This window comes from Pteronotus mesoamericanus, unplaced genomic scaffold, assembly GCF_021234165.1.
Source record: "Pteronotus mesoamericanus isolate MK-2021 breed Mesoamerican mustached bat unplaced genomic scaffold, CSHL_Meso_final scaffold_232, whole genome shotgun sequence".
NCBI lineage: Eukaryota > Metazoa > Chordata > Mammalia > Chiroptera > Mormoopidae > Pteronotus > Pteronotus mesoamericanus.
Window position 1 is genome coordinate 1 of NW_026555311.1, and position 13,168 is coordinate 13,168.

Genomic DNA, 13,168 nt, shown 5'->3' on the forward strand with positions numbered 1-13,168 from the left:
GGGGGGGAAGCAGGGGATCCCTGGTTGGGTCCCGGGCCGGGTGCGGCGTGATTGGGCGGTGCGCGGGGCGGGCCGGACGAGTCACGTGGGGGGGGAGGGAGTGGGGGGAGCTAGGCCTGAAGGAGGGGGAGCTGGCAGCAGAGGTTTGAATAAGGGAAGTTTTGCAGGGGTTACGTTTGCAGTCAGTCCGGTGTTTGCAAATATTGTGTGGGCTAGCGAGCGCGTCTCTGGACTCCGGCAGGATCTGAACCCGCGGCGTCTCATTGCTGTGCACTGAGTTTGCATGAAACTTTCCCGGCACTGCAGGCACGGCCGCTGCGCTCCCGACTCCAGACCGCACATCTCCCTGTTGGTACAACAGCGGGGACTGTCTTTTCCAACCCGACATGGATGTACTCCCAATGTGCAGCATCTTCCAGGAACTCCAGATTGTGCACGAGACCGGGTACTTCTCGGCGTTGCCCTCCCTGGAGGAATATTGGCAACAGGTAAATAGGAATTATGTGCCAGGTGCCCCGGTGCGCAGCGGAGGGAGTGCATGCACGCACGGACAGGACGATGTGTGGCTGGAGGTTCATTGCTTTTGCTTTTGCTTATTTTTTGGTATGGTTTGGGTAGAATTTTTAAAAATTAAAATAATTAGTCTTAAAACATACTCCTGCCTCCGTTGCGGGAGGCACTTTATAGAGGCTTTTTCCGGCGTGGAGCCGACTTGTCATTTGCGTGGGGCGCAGCAGCTTTTCGTCGCTCCTAGTGTTTTTGCCCGTTTCTGGGGCTTCTGAACCAGAGGGCAGTCCCAGCTCCGCTGCCTGATCCCGGCCCGAGCTCTTGGCAGAAGTTTTGTGCTTGTACCAGCTCCAGACTCCACAGCTGGAACTTGTCATTTGAACTTGCGTGGATGCCAAGGGTATTTTTTTAAGCGATTTGTTTTTGTTTTCCTTTTTGGTCTTTGTACTTAGAGGGCTTTTTTTTTTTTTCTTTTTAAGTTAGAAATTTCACCAGCAAAACATCCACCGGCGCTCCTTTTCCCTACCAGGCCATTTCCAGTTGCTTCTTTGGAATCCTTAACATTTGCCTCCATCTGCCTTGTTTTTCTTACCTGTTTCTTTTGTTGACCAAAAAAAAAAAAAAAAAAAAAAAAAAAAAAAAAACCAACAGTGTTTGCACAACCAGTGACTTATCAGTCATATGACAATAAATCCCTCTGAATTGCTTCGTCTGAGTTTGGGAAGAAGAGCCTTGGTTTCCGGCATTTTTTAGTGGAATTGGAATTTTTGGCATTGGACAATTATGAAACTTACTTTCCCTTGTCTCTAATTTGTTAGGATTGCCTGAAGGACAGAAACTCTGACACTTGTACCATTAAAAAAAAACAAAACAAACAAAAAAAACCAAAAAAAAAAAAACCCCGAAAAACTTAGGGCTGTCTTCCTAACCGGCTAGACTGTTGGCTTTTTGACACAAAGTACCTATATATTCTGTGGATTTCAAAGCTTAGAAAGCTTTAAAGAGGGATGAAATGCAAAATGTGGCAACCTTCACAAGCCTGCTTAATTGTTCTCAGCCCCGTCCTGCCTTCCTCTCCCCTCCCCCCCTTTCCTCCTTAAGAAGCTGCTCCCTAGGACGTGATTGAAATTGATCTAAGTAGTTTCCTTCGGGCATTGGGGATTTGGGCCACAAGCCAGGCTGAGAGCTCTCCTTTGCCTTCAGAGGCTTTTAAACTCTCCGAGAGCTGAGAGCTTCGTTCTGGTCCCCAGTGCTCATCAGCATAATGGAGATTTTAAATTAGCCAGATGATTAAAGTTTAACAAGATCTCAATAAGTATGCTTTCGTTTTTCTTTGGAATATCTGTAAAATATCTAGCCGGTCTCTCCTCAGAACACTGTGGTGTGCGTTGTAACCCAGACATCCAATTTAAGGGTAAAGAGAAAACAATGGTTGTTTTTCCCCTTTTGCTTGCTCATGCTTGCTCTGTGAGGATTCTGTGGGGAGGGGGAAGGGTATGAGCTATATTATGATAGCAGGCACATTGCTAAGAAAGCAAGCATGAGCCCTTTGGATAGCTTAGCTAGTTCTGAATGTCATTTGCTAAAAAGAGTAGAATGGGCTGTAGAAATTTAAATCTATAGAATTGCGGTCATATAGGCAACCTTATATGGCCATCCAGGCAATTGATCCTAGTGAAGAGAAGGGCAGATATAATTTAATCCTAAAATGTTTCCTACCGTTTTTCTTTTCCAGTGGCTAGAAAGTTTGAAATGGTGGGGAGAGGGGATGCTGGTCTCTCGGCAGTTGTAGCTTCTTGAAAGGTTGGTTGTGGGTCTGGGGAGGGGGCACTCTGTCCATGACACACTGCATGTCTATCTGAACCGGGTCCTTTTTTGGCTGCTGGTCAGAATTTCAAAAGGAAGTCTCCTCTGGCATTGCGTGAAAGAAATAGAGTGATGACTCATACAGTTGTACTCTTGGCCAGTAGATAAAGTTCTTGTCCATTGTGGCACTCCCAGCAGGGCCCAGAGGAATTTCCCCTCCTGCATCCTTTACAATAGCAGATGGCCATTCTGGAACGATTTCTCCACTCTGTTGTTGAAGCTCTTGTTTTTCTCTGACCACTGTGGAAGTCATTAAGTTGTGTGCACCCATGGCCCTGCACTTGGGAATGGCATTCTTTGAAAGCCTACTAGGTCTGGGCTAAGCAGGAAGTGGGTGGTTTCTGTGCAGCTCCATTGATGTCCTTGAATATAGACCATCAGCTTGCTGCGTCTGCTCACTGAGTGTGGCCCTGTGCTGTCAGCTGTGTCTGCAAAGGGAGACACATGCAATGTCAGAACACATTGCATTGCGTGTAGTGCAGCCTTTTTGTCTTGTGCCTGAGAAAGGAGGATGGCTGGCTGGGGCTTTTCTTAATGCACATGGTTCTTGAGACTGTCAGATAATCTGGCTAAACCTGTCAGGGGTGTGTGTCTGAGGCTGGTTTTCTTTGTGTGGTTTACAGAAACTCATTAGAAACATCAACACTGGTAACTACAACAAACACTGGCTTAGTGACCTTTAGTCACTGTGGCCTTTGGTCCTACATGGTACTTCTTCTCAATCCATCCCCATTCCTAGAAACAGCTTTCCTCTTGCTCTCCTAAAGACACGGTTCTTATAGTGACATGGCCACAGTCTGTTTGCCCTTCATTCCTGCATGTTTTTGGAAAAGTGCTTTTGGTTCCATTTTCAATTGTCATAATCATGAGCCCTCTTGTGGTTCCTTTCTCACAGACCTGCCTGGAATTGGAGCGTTATCTCCAGAGTGAACCCTGCTATGTATCAGCCTCCGAAATCAAATTTGACAGCCAAGAAGATCTGTGGACCAAAATCATCCTGGCTCGGGAGAAAAAGGAGGACCCGGAAGTGAAGGTTTCCTCCAGTCCCCCAGAGGATGCTCTCAGCAGCCCCAGCTTTGGTTACAACCTGGAGACCAACAGCTTGAACTCGGATGTGAGCAGCGAGTCATCTGACAGCTCAGAGGAACTCTCGCCCACTTCCAAGTTTACCTCTGACCCCATTAGCGAAGTGCTGGTCAACTCGGGGAACCTGAGCTCCTCTGTCACCTCCACACCCCCTTCTTCTCCAGAACTGAGCAGAGACCCTTCTCACCTGTGGGGTTGTGCGCCTGGTGATCCACACCCTTCAGGGAAGATACGCAGTGGGACTTCAGGGAAGCCTGGTGACAAGGGCAACGGGGACGCCTCCCCAGATGGCCGGAGAAGGGTGCATCGATGCCATTTTAATGGCTGCAGAAAAGTTTACACCAAAAGCTCCCACTTGAAAGCACATCAGCGTACTCACACAGGTCAGTCCCTCCTGCGACCTGGGAGGTGGGCCGCTGGCGGGCGCCACTGAATTGCACCAGCCCTGGGAGGGGGCAGGGCTCCGCAGAAGGCTGTCAGAGCAGACACATCCTCACCTCACTCTTTCCCCAAAGAGTTGGGTCTCTGGGGAAGACAGAGTGGGAGGTGAAAGACTGGACATGTGCTCGATGAATGGTTGACACTTTCAGAGTAAACAGACAAGAGGTAAATCGCGTTCTCCATCGCTACCCAACCCCCTGTCCACTCCAGCCCTGTTGGTTTTCAGGACCCATTGTACTTGGTCTGCAGTGTCCAAAATAGTGTTACGTGGAGTTGCCTCTGATTTTTTTTTTTTTTTTTTTTTTTAAATGAAACGCAAGGATCAGGGGAGAGGGTCGCTGGGCAACATGGCTCACGCCAGTGTTGATGGTGGTATGAGGATTGAACTTGACTATAGACGTCATATGTAGCAGGGTTGATCAGTGGGTGCTTACTGGGAATTTCTCTCTGGATCATGCTGCCTCAGTTTTCTGATACCAATTTTTTAAAAACATTAAAAAAGTTTCTTAATAAAAAACCACAACGTTGATGACAGTTCCACTTGAAATTACCATGGTAGCCTCTGTGGTAATTGGTGATGAGTCATAGAAATTTTAGAGCTGGAAGGGATCATAGAGACCAAGTAACCCAAATGCTCGTCTTACCAGTAATGAGAAGAGATGGCTGAGCCCTCAATTAGGTCCCCACAATGCTCATGGCAGAGGGGGTCAGGACCCAGGTGTCATTTGTCCAAGCAGCATTCTCTAGGAGTGGTTTTGGCAAAATGTTTAGTATCTTCAGGTAGCACTTTCAGTGAATTCATATTTATAATCTGACCAAAGGACAAAGTGGACTTGGTTATTTGATTGCCATTTAGAAAGTTCTTTGAAGGCCTAGGATGGGGTTTCCCAGAAACTCATGACTTCAGTTCTGGAGAAATACAGTTTCTCAAAGGAAACGACAAAGCTCATTCCACAGAGAAATGAGTAAGAAGCAAAAATAAGTGCTTGGGAGAAACCGTTTCCATGGAGAAAGCAATAAAACCTGCCCTTGGAGAGGCTGTGGGTCCAGTGGGCTGACACATCACCTCCGAAGTATTTCTCCAGTCTGAGTAATTGTCTTTCTTACATGTTAACTGAATATGGTCATGTGGGCTCTCGGTCCCTTCCACAGCACTTGGAGGACTGAGGCTACGTCAGGAAAGAGTTCCTGGGTGTCCTTTCTGAGTGCCCGCTGCTGTTCCTAATTGAGGTGTGTCAGGAATTCCTGAGGCCACCAGACCTGGAGCTTGCTAATGAGTTGACTTTCCCCATGTGGTGTTGTAGCAGGGCCCCTTCCCTCACTGGTCAGTGAAATCATGGCATGCTTGTCCTGTGCTCTCTTCCCAGGAGAAAAGCCTTACAGATGCTCATGGGAAGGGTGTGAGTGGCGTTTTGCAAGAAGCGATGAGTTAACCAGACACTTCAGAAAGCACACTGGTGCCAAGCCTTTTAAATGTTCTCACTGTGACAGGTACGTGCTTGAAATGCTGGGTTCGGGAATGTTATCCCTACAATGAAGTAGGAAGGCATATGTTTTCCTGCCCTATATTGGTCTTTTCTTTTTTTCACCTTAGGACTTAGGAAAAAAAAAAAAGGTCTCTGATATGCCAGTTGTCCGAGTTAGGATGCTCTTTGTCTTGCGTGTGTAAAACTAGAGTGAATCCATTCCTACTTTCTTAAGACAGGCCTTCATCAGTTTTTGAATTTGAAAACTAGGAAGTAAGGTCAGGTCAGATGCGCCAAAGAGTTGAATGGAGACCTTCATTTATACCCCTGTCAGTTGGAATTTCCTGCCCCTGAAAATGAATTGCAGTGACTCAGTGGATTGCCAGCTTCCCTTTGAGAATAACTGGGTGGGGGCTGGCAGGGTGGGAGGTCTGGAACTGAGCTAGGGCTGGAGACCTAACCTCTGTGATGCTGATTGGCTCTGCAGGTGTTTCTCCAGGTCCGACCACCTGGCCCTGCACATGAAGAGGCACCTCTGAGGGAGCAGAGTGTGAATCCTGCGGCTAAAATGGCTTCCAGGCTGAGAGACGGCCATGGAAGGAGGGTGCGTGTTCCAGCCAAAGCATGCCATTTTGCACCCCACCCAGTTGCCTCCAGGACCTCTCCATGGAAGGTCTTTCGAGGGCGAAAAAAATCACGTCAGAAGCGGCAGAACGCCTGTGGTGTGTGGTGTTTGGGTGGCCTGGACTCGCACTGGTCCCTAAGCCTTTGCCGTGAGCATGTGCACTGAGAATGTTAATGGTTGGGTTGACTGTATGTGGAGGATCTATTAGGACTGTGTGAGGAGGCAGAGTCTTTCCTGTGCAGTGGCAAGACTGCAAGAGACAGAAAAAAATGTTTGAATGTTTTGTGTGTGATGGGTAAACCATGAGATGAGATGACCACCAATCATTTCCTGGGAGGGTGTCTGCGCCTTAGGGAAAAAAAAAAGGGAAAAAAAGGAGGGCGGGAGTGTGAGTGATCAAGACCCTGCGTGGTTGAGTGGGTGTGGGAGGGGGAGCCCTCATGTGTGAGAGGGACGTTGGCGTCTGGTGCAGCTATGAAACGTGCAATGTGTCAAGTAGCTTGTTCTACTGGCTACAACAGCTCATTTGTTACCCGTTGTATAAGCTGTGTATTTACAAATATAACACAATGGTAACCTTTCCTTGTAAGACAAAAGTAATGCATGGTCTAGGGAACTTTCTGCTTTTCCATTTTTTAAATCAGAACTACAGTTTTGATTCCAGTTACTGAGCAGCTAAAATGCAATTTGTGGGAATTGGTGATCCCTAGCCATCTGGGCCTGGCAATACACAATACTTGTTCTCCCCCTTGGATTTTGTAACACTCCCCTTCCAGAAAGGTGGTGTGCAGCATAGAATTCTTTTTTAAATGATTCTGAATTTGATGACCTTTTTGGAGAATTAGTGGTGCCCTTTGAGACATCGGACACGTGCTGGGTGTCAAGAAGGCGAGGGCTAGGAGCTCCTGGTCTAACGTAATGTTAGACTGCGAACCTAAAATTTTTCTCACTTGGGTAGATAAAACCACTAAAGCTTAGAAAGTGTTTTCTCATGCAGCTATGTTTCTCTTATTTATGCCTTGAGGACTAATTTCTGGTTTTCTAGCTGTTAATGCACTGTAGATCTTAATAATGGTGCCTTATGCAAGTGGCCCCTTTCGTGGGGGTCTCATACAGGGGTATGGGTGATGCATGCTTTATTAAGGCTCTTTTTTCACCTGGCATTGTACTGTATCAATATAAAATACAGAAAAGAAAACTCTCTTTTAAGGTCCTCCACAAAGACAGAGAGAGATGAACCCCTCCCACCAACAAGTCAGTATTTACTCAGTATTTTAGACAATTGACCATCAGTGTTAAAGTGGAAAACACATGATAATTGGAAAATCTGACCATTTCTGTCACCATGAGACTTTCGTATAGACTTTGCACAACAGTTGTATAGATCACACATCGGCTGTATTTAATATGTAATGTTTTCACACATATTAAAGATACAGAAGTATAAAAAAAACAATGTTAATGTATTGGCTTAAAAGGCACAAGTTTCACATAACTATCTAGCTATCTGTTGGTAATACAGAAAGTATATTAATTTTTGTAAAAGTGGGCAGAATTCTTGTGTGTGTATATTTGTGTGTATAGTATATGTATGTGTGTGTGTATATATATACATATATATAATATATAAATATTTTTTTAAGGAGAAATTAGATGTTTAGCTAGAAAATTTCATAGCCTGTGAAGAAATATTTCAAAATGGCCATAAAGGAGGTAAAAATGAAAATTATAACTTTTATAAAGGCTTTATCTTTAATTTAATGATTTGCTACAGACTCGGCATGGACACTGTTCCAGGCTGCTGACTTTGCTCATCCTTATTGGCAGGTCTGGGACAGGGTACTTTTTGGCTGTTCAAAAATGGCATGAACAGAATACTAGCCCACGAATTGGCCTCAGACACACTACGGTTTTAATTTTGAATTTCAGCCTTATTAGAAGATCTCAGAGTCAGCTAATTACAGGGATTTTTTTTTAGAACACTTTTTATGCAGATGAAGATATTTTTTTTCAGCACATAGATTCTTCACATTTTTTCAACGAATAATTTCCCTGAATTGACACACTGCCGTATGGACAGCTGATATTTCATCCAGCTGCTGGCTTGTGGGTGTGGATCTTTTCTTTATATATATATATATACATACATATATATACACGTGAGTCTGGCTGGGCTGGTATTTTGTTTGATCTTCCTGGAAATGAGCAGTGATGAAAGCTCGAATAACTGGTTTTTTTATCTGGGCTGATGAATACACTTACCTAAAGAACTCATTTCATTTTGCTAAGGGGGAAAATGCACTTTTGGCAATTCAAAATCCAGGCACTTGATTTGCTGGATTTTGGAAAACTCCTTTTTTGGCCCTGCTGTGCGCCTAGCCATAACAATTCCATTAAGCAAGAAGGTAAACAAAAGACAAAAAGAGAAAAAAAACAACTTGCGCTGGCTTGTCTCACTTATGAAACACCGTGGAGTTGTCTAATTGGGTGGGGCTGGGTGCCATGTGTATCAATGCCTGTAATTTTCATAATAAGCAAGTACATAAAGAATTGCATTCTGTTCAGGTGATAACTGAGCCTCAATCAAGCAGAAACTTTTTGCTTGACATTAAAAAATTTCTATTAGTGAAATTTTTTTTTGAAGCACCCTGTTATCTAAAGAATCTTTGTAAGATTTTTGTAAAATTTTGTTTTACAAGATTTTATTTGAAATTGTTTTTTGCAAGATTGTTATATTTCTGTATGAATGTATTTTTTATCGGAATAACATAAAAGAATTCTTATCAGCATCTCAACTTTTGTTGGTTTCTTTTTGGGGACGGGGTTGGGGGGGGGAGTTGAAATAAATTCCTGCTCTATTGACCTTGGGAAATCTCCCCTGTGCAACCCTAAAAGCCATTTGCCTGCCCTGTTCCTTCTTGTCAACTTCACAGCATAACCTGGGAGCTAATGTGCAAAGAGCAGCTGAAATGCGCTGAATTCCCTTCTCCAGAGACTGACAAAAGCAACCACCAGACTTCAGGGCACAGTAGGAAAACATTTGCTGTGTTTTATCTTCCTGTCACTCCAGCCAGGGAAATATACTGCAGAGGCATCTGCACAATGACAAACTTGAATGCTTCCTTTCCCTTCCTCAGGCTCCAGCAAGCCCTGTTCCAGTTAAGCAGTCAGATCAGGGCCAGCCTTCTCTGACCTGGCCCACGCACCTGGCTGAGATGTCACTGAGGAACATGAAAATGACAGGAGGGGCAGCAGGCCCAAAATCTGCCCTGGCTTTTTCCAACCCACCCTTCCCATGCCTTCTTTGGTTAGGCTAGTAAAACTGGAGAGAAAGATTGCTTGCATGACCACCAGGTAATTTTGTATCCTTTAAAGGCCAATAGGATACATTCAATGTAGAGTCTGAAAATAAATAGTCCACTTTCAGGTTTTTAGAAAGGTTTCATGTGAGTAGTAGTAGATCTTGGTCTCAGTTTTACTGTGTCAGTAGCATTGGTTTATCTGCGAGTCCATTTTCAGACCATGTTCAGCTCAACAGTAGTGATAGGTAAAAAGCAATGTTTGCTTTCTAGAAAGGGATATAGAATGGTGGAAATATCCATGGGAAAGCCTAAAGTTCTTAGTTTAACTGTAAGGAAGTTCTCACATTTCGGTTGCTTAAAGTGCGCATGACTTCTCTTCATAGCAGACCTTTGTTTTGCTAGTTGTGCAGACTTTATACTAGTAGTTTTTAATTTTATAATTTGGGAGGGGAATTTTAAGTGCATCCCCAGATTAGGAATGTCAAGTGACTTTCTTTGTAAACTGCAGTAAAAATATCAGCAATTTGGGAGGAGTTGCGGTGTGGGAGGGTGGAGGAAGCAGATGAAATTTGGCCAGGACTCATGGGTGTGTTGTGTTCTAAAACACATGTCAGGATGACTAATAGTTGGATTGCCCTGACTGTACGGCTAAATAAAGGCTTGATAATGCATTCTCGGCTACTGGTAAGACTTGACCACTTTGTCATGTGCAGACTATGCTGAACAGCTCAGTTATGTTCAAATAAGGCTGTTAGGAGAACTGTTGTGCAAGGAATCAGCTGTAAACCCAGCATATTTATAGAAGTATAAAAAATTTCAGTCTGCTTAACAAATTTTTTGAAACCTAGCTCAAAGAAGGGAAACGTTCCCCTTCTAACTAGTTGCTGTGTGCTTTTGGACAATTTGCTGAGCTATGATGGACCTCCATTTTCTTATTGCTGAGATATTTTAAGCTAGGTCACATGTATCTAGCATTTTCTATAGCACTACAATTCTGTGGTCTATGAGTAAAGGGTGGACTTCAAATCATAGGTTCACCATCCACAGATACTCGGCTCTGATCTAGAAAGCTTTCTCTTGTGCTACAGTAGAAAGTATTGTTGAGAAAATGGCTCTGACTTAGAACGGGAAACAGAACATTCTCAAATTGCCCTTTGCCCCTTTAATTATAGTTAAGTTATTCAGGCACTTGGTGCTTTATAGCATGTCATTCGAAAACAAACAAACAAAAAAAGCTCTTTGAAAAGCACCATTGTTGCCATTGCAGATCCAAGTCTCTAATTCCCCCAATTCACCAATCTTATTCCACATATTCAGGCTGACCCATGTGCTCAAACAGTGGTGGAGGTGACTAGAGTTAAGTTGTTTACCTTTGTATTATGGTTGCTGTGGAGAGAGAACATACCGTATTTTGCTGTGAATAATGCACACCCATGGTTTTGGCCCAAGCTTTCAGGAAAAGAAATCTTTCGTTTTAATTTTTAAATTCAATTATTTACTTATTCATATTTAGATACTTGTTTTTTTGTATTATAAAGGAATTTTACCATTTATTTTTGAACATATGGTATAAGAAATTTTATGTAACAAATAATTACAAAGCACAAGAACAGATACAGAGTGTTTCAGGTACTACCCATGTACAATGTGCATCCTTATTTTTCCCTCAAAAATTTGGGCAAAACATATATACAGCAAAATATAGTACCTTTCATATGTAACTCCTTTCTCGGGTTCTAACCCTATGGCACCATGAGCTATTTAAAACAACCCTCCTTCCCTAACTAAATTCTTTCTCTCTCAAAATTGGGTGACAATAAAGATGATGATGTCTAGTACTTCTTGTGCCTGAACCAGGAATTGAATAGGCAATGTGTCATATCTTAGAGTGTGTATGTGTGTTCTATAGAACACCACGTGGTAGATGCTATCCCCATTTCTCAGATGAGTAATACTGAGGCTTCTGGAAGGTAGGCTGCTTTCCCTAGCTCACTCAGCTAGGAAGCTGCAGGCAAACATCCAGTCCAGCATTCTCAAATGCCAAAGAAAAGACCAAGGTTTCATCACCACTGAACACTGCTTTCTGTCTCACCCAAGTTCCCACAAGAGATTCCTGCTCCTTCTGTCAAATTCACCTTAAAGTGAAATTACATTTATGAAATGGAGACAGAACTATCTTACCATTCAGAAGCACTAAAGCTATAAACTACGCTGTAATCCTAACCAAACAAAGTAACCATTTTGAATTGCTTTCAAGATATGAGACAGATGGCATGTATTTATTTTTAATGTTTAAGAAGATAGAGAACACAATTGGGGATGTGACATCCTGCATTAATTGGCAAGCATCACCTAATGTACGTAGTTAAGACACAAAGAGAGGAAAATTAGGTCCATGCATCACCCAAATGAGGCAATACAACAAAGTGTATTTAACTAGATTTATTTTATAACATGTTCTCTTTCGCTCTAAGTAATTTTAATGAGAATTCTCTAAACAACTGTGAATGAAAAGAGACAAAGAGGAGAAGAAATCTGGGTACCACATGTCCTGATAGGAACCACACTGGGCTGAGCAGTCAGCTAAGAGTTCTCAATAACAGACAGATTTAACTAGAATGCCCATTGTCAATGAGTCCCTCTTCAAATAGGTGGCTAAGCCTTCTACTGACTTCCCTGTGCCTAACGTATGGCAAAAGAAAAAAAAAAAAAACAGCATAATCAAGGATTTGTTCCTTAAGAACCCCCAATTCAAAGCTGTCAATGAACAAACAATTACTAACTTTTTAAAAGGCGTAGCTGCTTAAATAATGGATAACTGTGTACCATGCCACGTATCAGCTTTTTTTTTTTTCCTGAAGGTTGTACTTCTTAGGTGCCCAAGCACATTTGTCTGTGACTTGCATTTATCAGCTAGGCATAGCTCTGTTCCCCTCCATTGCTTAAGTTTCGCATTACCACATTTCATTTGAGTTGTGCAAGACTTCCCTGCAGATGTGCAAGATGGGTAATGACATGCACTGGCATTATCAATTAGCTCAGTGCAAAAAGCAGGTGACATTGCCCAGTGTCATTTTCTGTTGCGTTGATGAGAAGATGAAAACATGGCAGCAGATGGGATAGGTAAGTTGGCAGTGTGCTCTATGGTCCCTTTCAAATGGGAATGTAAAAAATTCTTCCCTTTTGCCCCCATCTTCATTTGTACAATTTACCATCCTCCCCAAAATAGGTCATTCATTCACAGACTCAAAAGCGAGAGCAAGCTTGCTCACCAAGAGATGTGTGTGTATGTATTTCAAGTGTAAAAATGTAACTCTCCAGGGTAAAATTGCCTTTGGGCAAAATGGAGATATATAAATCACTTAGTTAAAGCAAACTAAAGAAAACATTTGTGTTTGCTACAGATTTAAAATATTGAACTATGGCATTCCAATTTTAAATATCTGTCTGTCCTTACACCATATAGAAAGATGAAGGTAAGGTAACAGGAGGCACTGAAGGACTCGGGGGTGCAAGAGGCTGCTGGAAGTCCAGCATTTCTGAGGTTGCCCCCAGCAATATCCCTCAGATCTAAATGGCCTGAATAGAGGTTCAGTAAGAAGGGTGAGCGGAGCCTTTGCTGAGTGGGGTAAGCAGCACATGAGGTTGGTTCTAGAGAACATACCACCAATCTTTGGGCTTCTCCAGTTTGTGATGCCACACACTCAAACTTGGATGTGTCAACAGGATGGAACTATCATAGCAGGTTCCAGCCACATTCTGATCAGAAGTGTTTGGTGCTTAAGAGAGAAAGGAGTTCCAGCAGCTTGCAGTTTAGCCTAGATCATGACCCACCCCTTGAGCTTCCTGCATTTAGGTAATCCAGAATGTTTCCT

At 43.2% G+C, this 13,168-nt stretch overlaps 1 protein-coding gene across 1 annotated transcript; it reads left to right on the forward strand.

The window, feature by feature from the left end:
• Window positions 1-145: 145 nt before the first annotated feature.
• KLF6 (KLF transcription factor 6) lies at window positions 146-8,773 on the forward strand. The gene is made up of 4 exons (XM_054591579.1): window positions 146-488; window positions 3,269-3,842; window positions 5,268-5,391; window positions 5,854-8,773. Exons 1-4 carry the CDS (start codon window positions 387-389, stop codon window positions 5,903-5,905), a joined length of 852 nt encoding a protein of 283 aa, XP_054447554.1. The 5' UTR covers window positions 146-386; the 3' UTR covers window positions 5,906-8,773.
• Window positions 8,774-13,168: the final 4,395 nt, after the last annotated feature.